The following is a 20,910-nucleotide window of genomic DNA, read 5'->3' on the forward strand; positions in this document are numbered from 1 at the left end:
GAAGTGCCACATTTCTCAAGGTGATTGCGTGAGATAGAGGCAGCCGGGAGGGTTGGTGTGGGGATCCTTTGATAGGTGATCCCTTATAGTTTTCAGTCTTCTACATGCCTTGGTCTGGTGCACACCATGCTTTCGCTATCAAAGTGATTTCTTCAAAATTAACAAATCCATCATTACTACATACTGCACCATCCGAACGCACTTCTGCTTTCCTCCTAATGATCACATCCCAAATCAGAAAACAATTCTTCAGTGGGTGGCTAAATTTAGACAGACGGGTACAACATTGAACAGAAAATCTCTAGGCCGTCTTAGGACTGTGAACGACTGAAAACATCCAAGCTGTAAGGGCATAAATTTTGCAGTCTCCTAGACATTCAGCGCGCAAGCATGTTTCTTCCTTAGGCATCTTTAAGAAGGATTTTGCATGAGGACCTTAATTCCCATCCGTACAAAATGATGATAGTGCAGGAACTCACTGAGAAAGACTGGGAGAAGAGCCATAAAGTTGTGTGCAAACATTCTGCAAACTGTTCATCGAGATGCCATCGTAATGTGCAGCGATTAGGCTCATTTCCATTTGAATTGTTACGTAAATGAGCAAAACTTTCGCTATTGAGCAGAATCCAACCCTCTTGAACATCATTAGAGACCCTTGCACAGTGAGCGTGTTACAGTTTGGTACGCCATTGCAGAATTTGGCATTTGTAGGCCCTTACTTTTTTGAGGATGAGGGAGCAACAGTCACCATCACTTCAGAATGTTACATTGAAATGCTAGAGAACTTTTTTTCAGCCCCAACTGGAAGAAATGGATGTGGTGGATGCCTAGTTTCAACAGGATGGAGCAGCAGCTTATATAATCCGGAGATCCATGCAAGTTTTGTGGCAGATGTTTCTGGTGAAGCTGATCGCCCTGCTTGGCGATGTTGGGTGGCCTTCACATTTGCCTGATCTCGCGCTGTGCTATTTCTTCTTGAGGAGCTATCTCAAATTGAAGGTGTCCACACACCGACCTCAAAACCTTGAAGCCCTCAAGGACACTATTCGCCACAAAATTGCTGCTATTCCCCTTGAAATGGCTCAACGAGTCATGCGAACGTTCAGAAATCATCTCAAAGAGTGTATCGCTGACGGCCACCACCTTGAAGATATCATTTTTAAAACAGTGAAAAAAATTATTTTGTACACCCCTCCTTGTGTCATAATGAAATGTATTTTTATTGTAGCGTTTTCATAGAATAAATGTTTGAAATGTAGTACTTCTTTTTGGCTCACCCTGTATTATACTGTAGTAGTACAGTATATTGAAGCACACTTTACCCTTTTTGTTTCTTGGCATACAGTTGGGGCACAATTAAAATTGTTTTAGGTGACAAATCATCATTCTGTTTTAATTTGTTAACTATATAAATTGTGCACTAAGTATAACGTTGCAAGTCAAGAAAATTGTACAGTTACCAAAATATATAATTTTAAATTTAAAATGTGACAAAACCAAAATTGATTGCTCTCTTTTTTCAGGAAAATGTCTTATCCTATGAAATGACTCAAAGGGCTTTTGGTATCCTATCAGCTATTTCTACAGCAATGTTGATACTGTCCAACTTGGTATTTCTTGGAGGAAACCATGTGGGAAAGATCTACTGGCAGAGGATATTTATTCAAGGTGAGAGGTGTTATTTTTCATCAGTTTCCTGCAGAGATTTCATTAATCAGGCAATGATAAATGCATGGAATGTTAAAATATCAAAGCATCTACTGATACTAAATTTTAGAGTCATCATGAATGTACGGTATTTATAATTGCACATTTATAACATAGGAAAAATTTAAATGAAGTTGCTTCACACAACTACTTACTGCATGTAACAATTTATAGGGTCATTATTGTCTCATGGACTAAACACCTAATGCATTGTATTTTTAATATGTTTTCGGAAATGTACAGAATGAGGTGGCTTCAGTGGCTCAAGCCCCTGCCCCTATCCCCTAATTGACTCAACTGCCCTTCTTTGCTTGTTGAAAAAATGTTCAGACATTTTTTTTTCTGCCACATTAGACCTCTTTTAATATTTTGTATGAATCTCTCATTAAGACTTAAATGATTTCTTCTGAACACAAGTACTTGTCTCCTGGTTGTTTTAAAAATTGAAAGAAAAGGCAGCATTAAGCAACATAGGTCACTAAACCTGTTGTATTACAAAATGTTTAACAGTCGCACTGAGATAATGTACAAATTTCTCACAAGCAGTGTGCTAAAGTAGTATAATAAACAGGTATCAGAATGAGCACTTTGTGTTTAAGTAAGACTGTTTCCATTGAACAGTTTAAAATGCAAACCAATGAACTTGCCATATCTGCTAGCCAAGCCTGATGAGATCTGCAAAAGCGTTGGGTTTTGGGCCATGTTCACGTGGATTTTTCACATTCAGCTTTAGACTCCGTTCAGGTTTGGGTTTGTTTTATAATAAGTGAAAATGAAATATGTTTATTTTGGTTTTTTTTATTTATTTTTATCAGAAGAAATTTATATTGCATTTTGCATGGCCATTCTCTTTCTTTTGCTGATATATGCGTAAACGAAACCGGTTCTGGACCATAAAAATTTTACTTTTCCTTGCGGAAAGTCTAGTGCATAAGAGACAACACTAATACACATAAACAGATGGTAGCAGATGATAATTTCCTATGGCTTCCTGAATGTTTGTCCCACAACAGAAACTTTTTTGAGGAAAAACAGATCTTTGAAATTGTGTTGGTTTTAAAATTGCAGTTGGCATTGCATGCAATTAGATGGTAATTCTTTAATTTGTTCTTTCCTCTTGTTAAGTTGTATTTTCTTAGAAAAATAAAGTTTATCCACACTACAGAGGGTGTAATATTTCGTAATCAGAAATTATGAACAACCATTTTTTGTTAAGGTTATGAATATTATAAAGACTGTAAAATTACATTCAAACTACCAGAAATAGTAGAAAGTATGGAAGTGTGACGGTTTGGGTTGGCTTCACACTGCTCGTTCCTTCCAGGATCCTCTTGAACCTGGATGGTCGATAGTCTTGAAACTGAGATGAGCCAGATTAATGAGGACACACATGCAGCAGCAAAGGTTAGGTGCAAACAGTGATCAGTGCTTTTATTTAAAAAAATTAAAACAAAGTGTCCAAAACATTGCAGTGCATCAAATGATAAAGGCAATAAATAATCCATAAAAATCTGTGTCCAGAAGAGGTTAAAATCCATAAATAATTGAACACCTGACTGATCTGCCCACCTCCGCATGTGTATGTGGTGCGATGAGCCAACTACCCCAATTAACCACTGAGTGAAAAGCACTCGCACACCATGTACCCAATTCTGAGCCTGCACGCTACCCGGGATACGATTATTTTTTTTAAATTCTCTAACGCCACGGACCACTCATCACAAGGAGTACAAACAGGCCCTAATTTGTGTCCAGGATACTCTTATCGTAATAAATTCTACTCTGTTAACTGCTCCTTCTCCCCTTTTTATCCAGTGCCAACCAGAAAGTCTCTGTATGTGTGTTACTACGTCATTATGAAATAAATTAAATTAGCTTTTACCCATTTTAAGGTGCATTTGCACATAATGTGAAAAGTACCTACTATCATCATCATGTCTGTCTGGTTGTCTGCCACTCCGCATAAAATAACTTGGTTCCCATTTGATTGATTTTGTTTTAATTTGGCACACTTATTCTTCAAAGAAATTTGCCAAGAAAGTTGAGTTTTTATAAGGTACCTCAAGTAAAGTGCACTCTACATATTTTTTTGACATAACTCCTATTGAAATGTTTCGGTGACTTTTCAGACTCTTCAGTATTAAAACTGGATGGATTAGTTTACTGTTTCTGATCTTGCTTAAGAGAGGCTAATTCATCTTATATCTTTTGTAGATGTGTGCCTTTTACTTTCCTGATAACTGCTTCTGATGTTAAAACAGGGAATTGCTGGAAAAGGTTTGTGCACTGCTGTAGGACAAAATGCGCATTGCTCATTCTTGTCGGTTTTTACTGGCACACAAAGCCTGGGACAAAGTGGGCACTGCCCATTCTGCTGGCCTTCTAGTGGCACACAAAGACTGTTAAGACAGCAGATTTAATAGGGATGCAGAAATTCAGCTGCAACCCCCAAATGCATTTCAGAGTAAGAGACTGAATTACATCTCACACCAGTATCGGCCCAGTACTTCATCTGATAATAAATGTGTACATTGGAGCTTAGCTGACATCTTTGCAGGGGCTACTTCAGACAAAGGGCACCAAATGAACATTAATCATAGGCTTGTGTCTACAAACTGAACCTGCCAGGATGAGATGTACAAAATAACATTCCTATGAGCAGGCACAGGTTGTGTTATTGGAAGTGACCTTGATCCAATCACCAGAGGTTACACCTTCTTTCAAAATTAGCTACGCTCATCTCTTACCTCACTCTCTGAAATCTAAAAGCTGTTGAGTTGCTGTCTTTTTTGGGGTCTGAAAGGTAACAGTCTCTTAACTTTGCGAACCTGAAAGCCAAGCTCCAATGTGCCAAGCCTGCTGCACTCTGCCAAGCCAATCTCTGTCCCAGTGACTGAGCCCAGTCTGAGAAAACTAAGACACAGCCATAATTTCAAGAAGGGAACTTCAGCATCTTCAATCTTGTGGCACAAAGAGTAATGTTTTTCCCTATGAAATTGCAGAGGGAACAGCAAAGAGCCCACCAATAATCTGAGAAAAGTACAGTACACCATAAAGAAAGGACCACATGGCAAAGAGCAGGGACACACTTCAACACAATTTGAACCAGAACAACAACAAAAAACAACTACACACAACATCGGACATCATCCTTAAAGATTTGGTATTGTAAAACTGTTTATTTGTGCAAAGACAAATTAGAGTAGCCATCTTCTTCAGTGTTATATGTCTGTCTGTCTTGTATGTTTTGTGTCCTGTCTTCTGTTTTGATATACTGTAAATGCAGTTATCATATTTCTAGAATCCTTGTCTTTATGAATAATTGTATTATTCTGTTTCTTAAAACAAGTGTACTTTAGTTGCCTTGATGTAACTTTAACTGTTGGAGAGCACCTCCTACAGAGAAAAGTAAGGTAAATAAAGTGGTAGCCTAAGTAAATTATTTAATGAATTACTGGCTTTGCCAAAGGCAAAACTGATAATTAACAGAGTTAAAATTCTCTTCACTTCCAACACTGATTCAAGTTGTGTTCGTGTTAATCTCTGTCCCAGCAGCTCACTTTCTGTCCTCCTTAAAATCATAGTGGGTAAGTTACAAGATGTTTGTACTGATAAAGTAAGAAATTCTAGCAACTTAGTAAGAAATGAATGAAAAGGCAACAAGTTTCCAGTTGCATTTCAGTGATATTTTATGCATACAGTGAATATCTATCTATCTATCTAAAAGTGTACTCAGGATATCCGTTGTACTAAAAATAACCTCATGAATGTATCCTCTACAGATGATAATTATTCAGTATTTCTGTGACACTGTAATTTATTGGCACAGTGACCTACTATCCTTCATGGGTGGTTGGTGCCAGCAGTTTTACCTTTATATTTCAGTAGAGATTTTAGTTCTCCTTTCTGTACTTCTTTCAAAAATGATATTTTTAAGAAATTTCAAATCCAGTTAACTATAGACCTTTCACAATCGATTTTTTTTTATCACTTGAGTTGAACTCTACTGTCTTTGAAAGCTGTTTTAGCACCATCAAGCCTATTTGAGCTTCATTTTCAACTGTGTGAAATTGTAAAGTGCTGTTCAAAAACATGAACTTTATTTACTTTAATTACAAATGTAATTACATTCTATTATCTCTGCTATTTTTGGATTGAACTCACAGTAACAAAAAATGTATTTAATAAAGAAAATCTGATAAGTAACACTTTGAAGAAATCATTAGAAAATTTTAAAATGCTCCAACTTTCAAAACAGTTAACTACATTTTTAAATACATTTAAATATTAAACCATTCGTACATTTTCTTATTTGTTGTTTCCTTTATTTTGTGTTGTCATTTTTTCTAAGTGTGAATTTTAATCTTCCTCATATATGGATAAATTAAAGGTTCCTCGTGTTTGTGAAAATGTAGTAATGTAGTAAGGGAATTGTTTCGGATTACAATTTTGGTGTTGGGTTAAACTAAAAAAATCCAAGCTGTATTCAGTGTCACTGCTAGTTCTGAAAACTTTAATTCTTATATATGCTTGGTTGGGAAAAATGCATTGAGAAACTCCTATACATTGAGTTGTAAACTCCTTATTCTTTCTCGTTGTAGCAGTTGTAGCAGAAATGTAAGATGATTGATCATGCTTAAAAATTAAGCATGTGTATAGAGTAGAGGTGGGCGGTATGACCAAAATTCTATATCACGGTATTTTTCTAAATTCTGCCGGTTTCACGGTATTAGACAGTATTTTTTTCCCCGTGCATGAGTGGATGTTAACCACATTTTCCACTGCAATTACTGCAGTAGACTGGCTAAAAATAACCTATTAGACTGTTATGAGAATTGTACATCGTACAAAAAGACATTTTAATGTGCACACAAGTATTAATCCAGGTTTGCATGGCCCCATAAAGTGATAGTTTTCAAGGGGGTGGCACTAAAGAGAAGGAATCACATTGCATGACAGATGCAGTCAAAATATAGAACCTTTTAATTGAACAAATTTTGCAAAAGCTTAAACTATGATTTTGACAACATATTGTCAACCATCCAAAGAGGCATTTAGACTTAGTAAAATATCCAGAGGTGTTTGTCAAAAGTTGGATTGCACTGAACACGTCTTAGAAAAGGAATAAATAGTAAATATTTTTTGTAAACCAACTACACTTTCTGTTAATGTTAACAATCTCTGTCCACTGACACGTTAAAGTGACTTTTTAAACAATTTTACCATCATTAAACTACATAATATTTAAACTAATAAATAATAACAATAAAATACATAATAGTATTACTGATAGTTGCACCATTACTTCAAGGCTTCAAGCCCAGGTGCATTACACAGTATTCACCAAATAAAAATAAAATAAAATAAAACAAGTGCAACTTGGTGATGACATCATACCAACTGTACCATCATTTAGGCAAATTGCATTAATATGGACCTTGCTTCAAGCTAAGCTATATACATAAATAATAAAACTGCAACTTGCATTTATAATGCTGTTTGTGGTATAGCCCTATGGAAGTACATTAGGGCCACGGTGAAGAAAAAAAAATATGGACACAGAAGAAAAAAAACAAACTATATGTCGAGAATAAATTCGACATGTTGACTTTATTCTTGACATTTCCACTTTAATGTTGACGCTTATGTCAAGATTAAAGTCGACATTTACACTTTATTCTCATAGTTTATTTTATAATTAAAGTAGAATGTTGTAAACTAAACTTCATCCTAAAATCAATGTTTAATTTATTAGATTTTCTCAAACCCCGTCATAAGTTAATGCAGCACATCAAATACTTTGTGTTAAGTGTTCCCCGACCCAGTCGTTAATCACTACGCTTCTTAAACTGACTTCCTCCGCACTAAGAGCAGGCGCCTGCAGCAATCACCGCACAGAATCCATTCACTTCATGATATTCCTGCTCTCTACCAAAACCCCAGTTCCTATCTTTCCTTTTTCTTTCTCCACATTACCAATCACCACACGATAAACGTCTTTGTGAAATTAAAACTAGTTATTAACTTAGCCGACGGAGTGTTCAGAACTTTAAAAATATCTTCGTTATACATGTTTAATTATGCCATCCATTCAGAGTTGCGCCCATCTCTGAACGAGTCGCCAGCACATTGCAGGATGAATTCAAGCAAAACATACACTAGCAAGTACAAAAACAAGTACAACTTGGCTTTCAGTATTATCCAGTAGTATAGAAACAGTATTTACACATCTGACCTTTTAAAACTAAAGTATCTCCAGGCGACGGACATGACTCCTTTTTTTCGGCAAAAGTTCTTCTGTTGTTCATGTTCAACTTTATCGTCGGCTTCAGTTTCGGAATGCTCTCTGTCCATTTTTCACATATCACAGAACTTTAATTTATTTGCACATTTATTTATTTATTTATTTTATTTTGTCTGAAATAGTCCTGCATATACCTATGCTACCGCCCACTATTTGGTGGTGTAGTAGTGAAAAAGAGCCCTAGTGCAACAAATCTGTGTTTAGCGGTGTAGCAGTGAAAAAGGTCCCCCCTTGAACAGTTTCCCGCTGCGCCACGTTCCGAACGTCGTTTAGGCAATTTAAACCAGTGTTGCGGTATAAGAAAAATCCATATCATAAAAAAAAAAAAAAAAAAAAAAACGTTTTCGGTATGAACCGGTATACCATCCAGCACAAGTATAGAGTGTGGGTATGTGTATGGGTGGGGAAGGTAACGGTGTTGATGCCACTAATAAAAATGCAGTGTTGCTAGATGATGTGAGGAATTATTTTAGATGACAGAATGGGGTTTTGACAGATTTTGTCTTTTAAAAAATGTGGAAAAAGCAAACCTTGTGTTTAGATAAGGATCCATTGTCATGCTATAGAATTTGCTCCTCTCTTGTTTCAAGCCTCTAGTCTTCAATGTCCTGTGAAGAATATGATGACACCAGGTGGTACTATTTATCCTGATATAATCATAGTAATAAAGAATGAATGTCATAAAACATCTATCTCTTTTAGTAGCTTTCTTATGTGATAGATATTCTTCTGAATTTTCTTTTTCTCCTTTTGGTTGCTGTTTTGAATTCGTCTACATGGTGTTGTCTAGTTAATTACATCTGTTAGTATTCTCCAACTGTATCATTGTCTCCTGTATATTAGAGATTTGCTCACTTGCTGGTAAGCACTTAATTTTGGCGAGTTAGATTATTGCGTAAGGCTCCTCTTCACACCAAGAATTATTTATAATGGTGAAGAGGACAGGTTTTCAGTGAGCACACTTACAGCCTACTGACAACCAGGTCATCTTTGCAGTGAAACTTAGTAAGGTGCTTTTGTTAATCCTTTTATTAATTGCCCCCTGTTTCACATTCATTATGCACTGAAATACAGATATACCATAGAGTTCTTTTTTAAAATCAGCTTTGAGAAAGACACACAACAACATAATGGGACTATCATGATTATTCAAATACCATTAACAAGGAAAATTACCTTCCGTAATATAGTTTCTGTCTTTTGAATGGATGTTGGCTTTCAATATTTTTAAATACATTTAACTTACTTTTAATTAGAACAAATTAACTATTTTTCTGGCATTTGATTTAAGTCATACATTTTTCTTGATCTTTAAAATAATTCAGTGGTCCATTTGTTGTATAAGCATTAAAGTTGCAGTAAATTCCATTATTTCATCTGTACTCTTATGTTGTGGTTTTATCACATCTCTTTTCTTTCTTGCATTGTTTAATATAAGGATTTGTTTTAGAAAATATATTTAACATGTCAGATAAATATACTGTGTTTTAGTGCTTTACAGAGTAAGAAGCTGTTAAAAAAGACTTTTTTTCATCATACCTTTGATTCCACACAGCTGCTGTCTGATGTAATAATCCTTTTGTGCTTTGTGATATGTTAATGAGTGATGAAGCGACTTAATTCTTTATCATGTAAAACCAGACAGGAATTGTCGCATTGTAGGAAAACATACAAAAGGAACAAGTAAATCAGTGGAAATGGTCATCACTGTCTTTTTTGAGAATTGTATTGAGAATTATATCAGGCATATGTTGATTAGCCTGGGTTTTCTTTTTGATATTATGTGTGGTGTTAATAAAACGGACCAAATTACATTTTAAACTCTTACAAATTTTTTTCCTCCAATTGCTGTCATCTCTGAAAAAGCAGTTATGTTTGACTGTAATTTCTTTGTAAAAATGTATTCCACTTTTCAGTGTAACAGTGAAAATTCTTTCTGGTTTGTGAGTTTAACTACTTTGCTTTTCAGTTTGAGGAATAGTGGAGCTTTCCCTTAAGTCTTAGATATGTGGATGAAAGCACAATTAGAACTTAGAAATGGAGAAATAGATAATCTAGTGTGGAATAGCACAGTGTTACACAGTATTTAGCAATGCTACCTCACAGCTCTGTGGATAGAAGTTTGATTCTTGACCCAGTCACTGTATGTGTAGGATTTGCATTTTTTCCCCATATTTCTTGCACATTCCATTGAGGTGCATTTTAGATTAACTAGTGACTCTAAATCACCCTGGGGTGAGTGAGTCAGTATGGAGGGGTATGTGTGAGTGTGCCAAAAAACAGAGGGTCATCCCAACAAGGCCTGTTCATATCTTGTCAAGCAGTTTAGCATAGAAACTAAAAATCCTTGCTTCAAAACCCCATTTTGTGAATTAATTTCCAGATTCTGATATCACTGTTTGATCCCGGGCCTATCAAAAAATTCATGTTGAACTGTAAACTGTATACTGCATTGTAATGGTACTTGGTGTAAAATAAAACACTTTTAATTTATAATGGTTATTACATATTATACCTGTACATGTATGTGTTCACTAAAATGCAGTGATATGCTCCACACCCCTACAGCTGTTTAAATGCAGTTCCAGAAAACAGACAGCTAGATTGCAGAAATCTTAGCATGATGTTACTGTAGATTAAGTGGGCTTCCCCTGACCAGAGGAGCAATCCCAGGAGGGGGTTTAAAGCTGCTGCAGGATATATGCACATATAATCTCGAATCAGAACACAAGTTGGCTTGAATTGTCACTGGTAAGGAAAGGTAAGACAGGTGTGAAAAGGAAATGCTTTTTTTGTGATATGAATGTGGGTAATCAGCCTTATGAATAGCTCAGTTTCCAAGCCTGTACAACAGACAATGTAGGTTCTACTTACCTTTCTCTAAACATCCTTTTTTCCAAGTGTGTTAAGACCGAATAAACATTCTCTTATGTCTTTATTGTGGCATATTGTGGGCACTATCACTATTCTATAGTCTTTCTGTAGATGTTTTAGTATAAATTAGCTTGTTATAGTTTAATTAGCCTTTATCCTCCCTAATAAACAACTGAATTGTCATATGTTATTTTTTTGGGGTGGGGTCATGGCCTGCTTAATAATATGCATAATGTGTTTTCTATCCAACTGAAATTGGTCCCATGTTCTTACATTCCTGCACACCTGCTAATGGAAACAACAAACCACATAAAGCAGACTGGACAATTAGAACTTACTTCCATACATTTCACAGAAACCAAACTAAACTGAAATGCTGATTGCTTCAATTAAAGAAATAAAGCTATTAAACCACAGGATGGAGAGAGATTTCTGCTCCAGAGACACTACATTAATAAAGTGTGTGGTTAATGGGTAAATAATTCCTGTCTTCCTTTCGCTGGGATATCTCAGTTAAACTCAACAAGACATCAAAAAAATCTTACATAAAATGCAGATTACAATAGGTATAGCATATTACAAGACAAGTGGACTTACATGAGTGCAGAAGGAAAATTGCCCAGTAATGGCTAATTGATCTATGGGTTTAAAACAACAGTTTAATCAATTATTAGTTTTATACTATATCTTCACCAAATATCCTAATTGCTAAGTTGATATTCATACTTTGATTAAAATTATCAGTAATGACTACTATAATACACTTTAGGGCTATAATTTATAGAAGCAGGAAAAAAAATATTACAGGATGATTCAGCATATGGTTCTTAACATTCCAAAGTGTATATATTGTTATTTAGAAAAATGAACACTGTAACAATGAACACTTTTTTAACAAGATATCATTATAATTTAAGCATTAAATAAACACTGTGGCAGATGGTGGGGGACCTTGCCTGTCCAGGATGCCCTTGTAATGGAAGGGCAGGGGGAGAGGACATATTCGGGCAACACCTCCTCCGGAACATGAGAGGACAACCTCACCTGGATTGCTTCGAGCTATGGGCTTGGAAGCTCATCCCACCTCGGGCCTATGGCCACTGCCAGGGGATGCCTGAACAGTTATGGAGCCCTGGACTGCAGCACTTCCGACACACTCAGAAGTGCTGCCAGAAGAAGATCCAGGTGCACCTGGAGTACTTCTGGGTGCCTCATAAAAGGGGCCAGCAGACACTATTCAGTGAGCCAGAGTCGGGAGGATGATATTGCTTGCGGAGAGGAGTGTAGGTGGCGGAAGAAGAAGAGAGAAAAATAAAGAAAGAGAAAGGAAGAAGGGACTGAGCAATATCGGTTCGGTGATTTGTGCATTGTGCGGAGTGTTGTGAAAAAGGAAAAGAAATAAAGTGTGTGCTTTTGGACATGTGTCACTGTGTCTGTCTTTGTTTTGGTTGACTTCCACAACACATAAAATACTAAAGAATAAGCAATTCAGAGTTATGTTTCATCCATTTTAAACTAAATGTTAATATATCACAATGAATTTCAAGAATGTAACATTAATAAAACAATGCTTCCTTAATTATATAAGGGTTTTACAGTAGTCAAGGTATTAATCTGTGACAATGCAGGTTCATCTCCATGCTCCCATCCACTGTTAGGGAGCCCTTGAACCCAACACCATCGTTAATGTCACCAATGAGCTAGACAGTGAGGCAATAACAATGGAGAAAGGGGATGGTTCAAAAGTGCAAAGTGCTTTTATTTAAAACAAACAATCAAAACAAGTGTTCAAATAAATAGTGCAGTGCTTTTCAAAGTTCAATAAATAAATAATCCATTAAAACAATGACAATCGTGGACGTTAAAAACCATAGAAAAATCTTCTAAAAACCACGAGGTAAAATAGCACAGGAAGCGATCCTTTAAAAACACTAAGCCCGGTGTCTTCCTTTACCATGGCGGCTCCCCTGCTACACCCATCTGGGCTGCTCTACAGGAGAGTCGCCTACCTGCGGGAACAGCTGCCCTTCGATCTGGTCCGGTAGCCCTCCGATCCTTGGCTACGTCGGTCTCCCAACCGGACCAAGACTTGGGTTATTTCCCCAGCGGCCAAGGCGCTCACGCTGGGGCTCAACCAGCCCAAAGCCTCATCGACTCCTGTTCCTATTGACGGTCAAGTCGACTCCTCCACTGGTCACTCCAGCTCCTAAATCACTCAGCTGGAGCAACCGCTTTCTCAGCCCCACTGAGTGTCGGCCAAACACTCCCCTCGTGGGCTCTCTTTCCAGCTGCCTGCCTTCTCCAACACCAGCCTGCTCTTGCTCACCTGTTCACTCGCAGCGGGGCGCTCTCTCTCTCTATCTTGCTTCCTGCTTCTTTCAGCAACCTCCCGTTCTCTTTCCTTTCTTGTTCTTTTCTTTTCTCTTCCTTTCTTAGCCGACTCGTGCTTCTATTTATTGAGAGGCCATAGCAGCTGCAGCACATTAGCAGTCCCAGGAACAATCACGGATGTGGGCAGTCTCTCACCTATGCACTTAGGTGAGAAACGCCCACACCGCAGATCGCCCTGAGACCCACTACAGCCACCACGCCCCCTCGCTAAGCCGCGATCGCGGTGATTATTCATTTAAAAACTACTGGCCTTTGCTGGGAGAGCTCCAGCGTGACCGCCTTGACCACTGGGGAAATAACCCAAGTCTTGGTCTGGTTGGGAGCACGACGTAGCCAAGGATCGGAGGGCTACCGGACTAGATTGAAAGGCATCTGTTCCCGCAGGTAGGCGACTCTCCTGTAGAGCAGCCCAGATGGGTGTAGCTGGGAAGCCGCCATGGTAAAGGAAGACACCGGGCTTAGTGTTTTTAAAGGATTGCTTCCTGTGCTATTTTACCTCGTGGTTTTTAGAAGATTTTTCTATGGTTTTTAACCTAACTGTTCATTTTTATTAACTAAATTAAATTCTGTAGGCTTATTGTTCAGTGACCATAAAATACTAAAATAAATAAAATTTCTATAAAATATGTACAAAAATACTGATCAATAACATATGGAATTAAAGAAAATAAAACGATTTTCATAATTACAGTTTGTTATACTGTTTAGGATTTTTTTTTGTAATGTACTTATCTGAAACAAGTGTTGATTAAAACAGTAGTTTTCACCATTTCTGTAACAACAAAATAATATATTCCCAAAAAGTCAATTATTTGATATTGACAATGAAGCACATCTTAAATGTAAATAATATATGCACATTTATGTTTTAATCATTTTAAATCATTAATTACACTGCTGTTAAAGTATACATTTACTATATTTAAAAAGGTTTTTTTTTGTTTTGTCTACCAACTAGACGTCATCTGTAGGATGACGTTGGAGATCAAGAAGAGGAAGAGAGTGAGGGCAGAGCCAAGGATCAAATGGTGGCAGTTGAAAAAGGAAGACTGCAAGGTTGATTTTAAGGAGAAGGTGAGACAGGCACTGGGTGGTAGTGAAGAATTACCAGACAGTTGGGAAACTACAGCAGATGTAGTAAGGGGAACAGCAAGAAGGGTGCTTGGCGTGACATCTGGACAGAGGAAGAAGGAAAAGGAAATCTGGTGGTGGAATGGGGAATACAGGAGAGTATACAGAGGAAGAGGATGGCAAAGAAGAAGTGGGATAGTCAGAGAGATGCAGAAAGTAGACAAGAGTACAAGGAGATAAGGCACAAGGTGAAGAGAGAGGTGGCGAAGGCTAAAGAAAAAGCGTATGATGAGTTGTATGAGAGGTTGGACACTAAAGAGGGAGAAAAGGACCTGTACCGATTGGCTAGACAGAGGGACCGAGCTGGGAAAGATGTGCAACAGGTTAGGGTAATAAAGGATAAAGATGGAAACGTACTCACAAGCGAGGAGAGTGTGTTGAGCAGATGGAAAGAGTATTTTGAGAGGCTTATGAATGAAGAGAACGAAAGAGAGAAGAGGTTGGATGATGTGGAGATAGTGAATCAGGAAGTTGCAACGTATTAGCAAGGAGGAAGTAGGGACAGTTATGAAGAGGATGAAGAATGGAAAAGCAGTTGGTTCAGATGACATATCTATGGAAGCATGGAGGTGTTTAGGAGAGATGGCAGTGGAGTTTTTAACCAGATTGTTTAATGGAATCTTGAAAAGTGAGAGGATGCCTGAGGAGTGTACAAGAAGTGTACTGGTGCCGATATTTAAGAATAAGGGGGATGTGCAGGACTGCAGTAACTACAGGGGGATAAAATTGATGAGCCACAGCAGGAAGTTATGGGAAAGAATAGTGGAAGCTAGGGTTAAGAAGTGAGGTGATGATTAGTGAGCAGCAGCATGGTTTCATACCAAGAAAGAGCACCACAGATGTGATGTTTGCTCTGAGGGTGTTGATGGAGAAGTTTAGAGAAGGCTAGAAGGAGTGGCATTGCGTCTATGTGGACCTGGGGAAAGCATATGACAGGGTGCCTCGAGAGGAGTTGTGGTATTGTATGAGGAAGTCGGGAGTGGCAGAGAAGTATGTAAGAGTTGTACAAGATACTGTATGTACGAGGTAAGTGTGACCGTGGTGAGGTCTGCGGTAGGAGTGATGGATGCATTCAAGGTGGAGGTGAGATTACATCAGGATCGGCTCTGAGCCCTTTCTTATTTGCAATGGTGATGGGCAGGTTGACAGATGAGATTAGACAGGAGTCCCCGTGGACTATGATGTTTGCTGATGACATTGTGATCTGTAGCGAAAGTAGGGAGCAGGTTGAAGAGACCCTGGAGAGGTGGAGATATGCTCTAAAGAGGAGAGGAATGAAGGTCAGTAGGAACAAGACAGAATACATGTGTGTAAATGAGGGGAGGTTAGTGGAATGGTGAGGATTCAAGGAGTAGAGTTAGCGAAGGTGGATGAATTTAAATACTTGGGATCAACAGTACAGAGTAATGTGGATTGTGGAAGAGAGGTGAAAAAGAGAGTGCAGGCAGGGTGGAATGGGTGGAGAAGAGTGTCAGGAGTGATTTATGACAGACGGATATCAGCAAGAGTGAAAGGGAAGGTCTACAGGATGGTAGTGAGACCAGCTATGTTATATGGGTTGGAGACGGTGGCACTGACCAGAAAGCAGGAGACAGCATCTTAAACACTGCCTCCTCCAGCTCTAAGATTTGCATTGGGTGTGACAATAATGGACAGGATTAGAAATGAGTACATTAGAGAGTCAGCTCAAGTTGGACGGTTGGGAGACAAAGTCAGAGAGGCAAGATTGCGTTGGTTTGGATATGTGCTGAGGAGAGATGCTGAGTATATTAGGAGAAGAATGCTAAGGATAGAGCTGCCAGGTAAGAGAAAAAGAGGAAGGCCTAAGAGAAGGTTTATGGATGTGGTGAGAGAGGACATGCAGGTGATGGGTGTAACAGAACAAGATGCAGAGGACAGAAAGATATGGAAGAAGATGATGCGCTGTGGCAACTTGTTTCTTGTTTCTTACCAAAACTTATGCTGTATGACACACAACAACAAATAAAACACTGCACTAATCTTTTAAAAAAGCCTATTGCAGGGGTAGGCAATGTCGGTCCTGGAGTGCCACAGTATGTGCAGGTTTTTGTTCCAACCCAGTTCCTTAACGAGAACTCAATTATTGCTGATGAAGCACATATTGCTTAAGTGACATTTTAATGCTTCATTTTAGTGGTCTCGCTTGTTAAGGTTCTCCAACCTTAATTGCTTATTTCAATCTTAAACTGCTGCATTCAGTGTTTTAATTGCTCCTTATTAGCAATAAGATGTAAAACAGGGGTAGGCAATGTCGGTCCTGGTGAGCCACAGTGGCTACAGGTTTTCATTCAACCCAATTGCTTAATTAGAAACCAATCATTGCCAATCTCAGACCTTATTTAATTTTATGGCTTGTTAGTCTGTGCAATGTAAGGCTTTTATATCGTAGATTTTTTTCCTTTCCAAGGATATCATCCAAATGATTTGAAGCCTAAAACAGATCATTTTCAGTCTGTCACATTTTTCTATTAAGTGTTTTATTAAATCAAACCGTGCATGATGAACACACACAGATGTAATTGGAAAAAAGCTAGCTGGAGAACTGCTGGCTGCTTTGTCTTTTACATCTTATTGCTGCAGAAACATCTCAAGGATGATCAGGGGGAAACAGGATGCATCTGAGCTCAATTTTGAGCTTCATGGCAAAGGCTGTGAATACTTATGTACATGTGCTTTCTCAATTTTTTTTCCATCCATCCATTTTCCAACCTGCTGAATCCGAACACAGGGTCTTATTTTTAATAAATTTGCAAAATTTGCAAAAATCTCAAGTAAACTTTTTTCACGTTGTCATTATGGGGTGTTGTGTGTAGAATTCTGAGGAAAAAAATGAATTTAATCCATTTTGGAATAAGGCTGCAACATAACAAAATGTGGAAAAAGTGATGCGCTGTGTATGTATATATATATATATATATATATATATATATATATATATATATATATACATATATATATAGGTCAAATTCCGTTATAACGAACTCCCAGGGACTTAAAAAATATTTTGTTATACCGAAAATTTTGTTGTAATGAGATTCAGTATTTGTTACTATAGTGCTTTCTTTAACTTGTGCCCAGGCGTTCGCAATCATTTCAGTAGCTTCTTTTGTGTTCATTTTAATCTCCTCCTGCCTACAAGTTATGCTGACGAGAATTTTACTCAGCATTTCCTTGCGATAATACACTTTTCCGAAATACGATTGCAGCGTCTGTGGCCCATAGCGCTGCAGTGAAGTGACATAGAAGCAATATCATAAAAGATTGTGGTTGCGCTATAAGTCCCTGTCTAGCACCCCAAAACACAAGGCTGAGTCTCAGTACTTTAGGAAAACTAACTTTATTCAGCTTGAAACAGGAACAGCACACTTATTTATTGTAGCGTGATCTGCCACTCTGCTATACACAGACACAGCAGTCAGGCTGCATCACCTATTGATATGTTTTCTGTTTGCTTTGGCAGAGAGACGCAGCATAGCTGAGAGACGCAGAATATCTTTGAGCCAGCTGTTGCCCCAGCAACAGATAAACAGTCTTCCATAGACGTGGAGATCGGACTTCAGGATGCTCTTCGGCGTGTCGTCCAGTTAGGGGAGGTCCCAAGAGAGTTTACAAATCTTACATTTACCTTGAATGAGTGCCGCATCTTGAACGAGCATCTCTGAACCACATAAAAACTGTTTTTTCGGCGTCTTCAAATGCAGCAGTTCACATATGTTTGCAACCCGAGATTTTTCTTCTTTTTTGCTCGGTCTTTCAAAAAAGTTGATAGCATCGATGGCGATAGTGAAATTCCGAATTCACTGGCAACGTCTTTTTTCTTTTTGCCGCAATCGATAGCTGCAAAAAATGTAAAGTTTTTTTTCTAATATCAACTGTTATCGTTTTTTCGTGTGTGCCGTTTTCTATAGGACCGTGACAATGAGTTAAATTCCAATGGATGTTTTTTAAATGCTGACGAGCAATAAGCAAACAGTATCACTGAAAACCACAGGAAACAAAAAGGGCAAAAAAAAAAAAAAAAAACAGTACAAGGAAAGTTCGAAGAAAGAAAAAAAAAATTACAGTGTTTCTGTTTGGGGATCATTGTGCACAACTGAGCTGCGGCCACAGAACTAACTGCTCTGCGGATGATTCATTCAGGTATTTCAAGGTCTTTTGGGCTCTTCGTTATAATGAAAGTATCTGCTGAATGTACTTCGTAATAACGAGATTTCTATAGACTCGCGTCATATGGGGAAACAGTCGGGACCATAAAAGTACTTCGTTGTAATGAAAATTTCGTTATAAAGATATACAATATATATATATTGTGGAGAACAGCCCGGACACAGACAGGTAGACATGTTTAAACACCACCACACATTTATTTACAATTATACACAACTAATGAAGCACACAACCCAGTGCTGCAGCACCAATCGCTCTCAGTCCAGGCTCTCAACAATGCCTCTCTTCGCCACCTCCACTCCACTCCTTTCCTCCGAGCTCCGTCGTCTTCCACCCGACTCCAGCCATCGAATGGAGGGAGGCGGCCCCTTTTATACACACCCAGATGTGCTGAGGGCCAGGGCTCCATAGGCATTGGGGCGCCCCCTGGCGGTTACCATGGGCCCCTATAGGGTTGAGCTTCAAAGCTTTGTTCCCGTGGTCCCCAAAGTCACTAAGATGGTCGCCCCCACGTGGTCTGGGGGAGGCGTAAGCCCTCCTCCGGTCCTCCTGGGCATCCCAGCTGGGTACCACCCCCAGCCTCCTGTGACAATATAAAATCCTAAGCCTAAAAGTGCAACGATTTTATGTGATGTTTTTTGTTGCACTTTAAATCTGGCGTATTTTAAAACCTATATGTATGTTTAGTATCATTCTTTTCAGAATTTATCGAACTTTAATGTGATGTTGTTAGATTTTCAGATTGTTATTCTGTTTTTAAATTATAAACTAAATTATCAAGAAAGTCGTGCATCAAGCATAGTGGACCTCAGTGTAACGGGAATACTCCAATCGGTAAGAGGGCAAATATTTTATGGTCATTTCATGATTTTTACTCCGTTAAATAATAGTTTTTTTTTTTACATATTTATAAAATTTCGTGATTTTTGACTCCCAATAAATAATAATTTTTCTTTTGTACATTTACAGATTTTACTAATATTCTGGCCGCAACTGGGGGTTGGGCACCGAAGTCACCAGGGGGGCTTGCCCACCTAGTAATGCAATAATATTAAAGAATAAGTAACAACAAAACAATTTTGGATCAAATGGCTGGGAGGACAGAGCAAAACAAACAAAAAAAAAAAACTTCAGTTAGGCTGGAGAAAAAATCAAAATCTGCAAGGGTTCCAATGCCAAAGGACCACCCAGCCCTCAATGGGCATCCATCCATTATCCAAAGCGCTGTTTCCTAACAACAGGGTCATGGGGGGTCTGCTGGAGCCAATCCCAGCCAACACAGGGTGCAAGGCAGGAAACAAACCCCGGGCAGGGCGCCAGCCCACCGCAGTCAATGGGCATTCTACCTAAAATAAATGTTCCTAAATCAGTCCTCTTTGTTTTCATGCTTCCCATGATAAGATTCTGATTGAAGTTGGTCTCATTGACAGATGAGACACCTGCCTTCATTCCGTCATCTTGGGGGCTGCATGGTGCCTTGATCAGGTGGTGGTGACATAGATCAACACCACAGAAGAACCGGAAAAGACACAAGAGAATAGTGGGGAATGGTTCATTATTAAGCAAAGGCAAGATCCACAACTATATAGGTATTAAAAATGCCTAAATATTATTTACCTCTGCATTCACTATTTTGTTGCTTGCATAACCTGCTTCTGAGCACATCTGTTACTGTGCAACTTTAGTTGTTCCTAGAAAGTGCAAGTTAGACCTGTATTACATAGTATAATTGGACAAAACCTTAGTACAGTCATATACTTGGGGTTGCATGCCTGATCTGCACACAAGAATGGGACACATCCTTATCATACGCTTAGTCTCCATACTGTACAGTGGCTAATACTCTGCTGTCCACCTTTCAGTTGAATGATTATCTTAACAGTACTAATATATGCCAGGTATATGACCTACCACTTCTAGTATATATTGACATTATTTCCCACAGATAGAGATATTACCAGCAAACAAACAGAGCTGTATTTTTATGTATATAGGAAATAATTGTTAGATTTTCTATAATGCATTTTATAAAAAGGTCAAAATAGTGACAGCTATAAACAATGGAAAATGATGTATTTATTTGTTCTTTCAGAATATTGTCTCGATTAAAATTTGCTTGTGCCTCTTTTAAAAGCCAAAGAATACTGCATATAATCAAATATGTGTTGTCTTTTGCTATGTTGAGACTTATTGAAAGACATCTATTGTAATTTTTATATCAATGCTAATAGGTGGTATTTTTTAATTGAGGTTTATGAAATTAGTGACAGTCATTTAATAGATGTATTGTGCATAAAAGAACAAGAGATTAATTT

At 38.2% G+C, this 20,910-nt stretch overlaps 1 protein-coding gene across 4 annotated transcripts in view; it reads left to right on the forward strand.

Moving 5' to 3' along the window:
- Positions 1-20,910, forward strand: part of hhat (hedgehog acyltransferase) — a 322,107-nt gene that overhangs the window by 214,565 nt on the left and 86,632 nt on the right. For 3 of the 4 annotated variants that reach the window (XM_051919631.1, XM_051919632.1, XM_051919633.1), the window contains one exon: positions 1,524-1,668. The exons of the other annotated variant lie outside the window; for it this stretch is intronic. In XM_051919631.1, the coding sequence (XP_051775591.1) occupies positions 1,524-1,668 (145 nt within the window). The remainder of the gene's footprint in view (positions 1-1,523; positions 1,669-20,910) is intronic. 4 annotated transcript variants of the gene reach the window in all.

This window comes from Erpetoichthys calabaricus, chromosome 15 (assembly GCF_900747795.2).
Source record: "Erpetoichthys calabaricus chromosome 15, fErpCal1.3, whole genome shotgun sequence".
Taxonomy (NCBI): domain Eukaryota; kingdom Metazoa; phylum Chordata; class Cladistia; order Polypteriformes; family Polypteridae; genus Erpetoichthys; species Erpetoichthys calabaricus.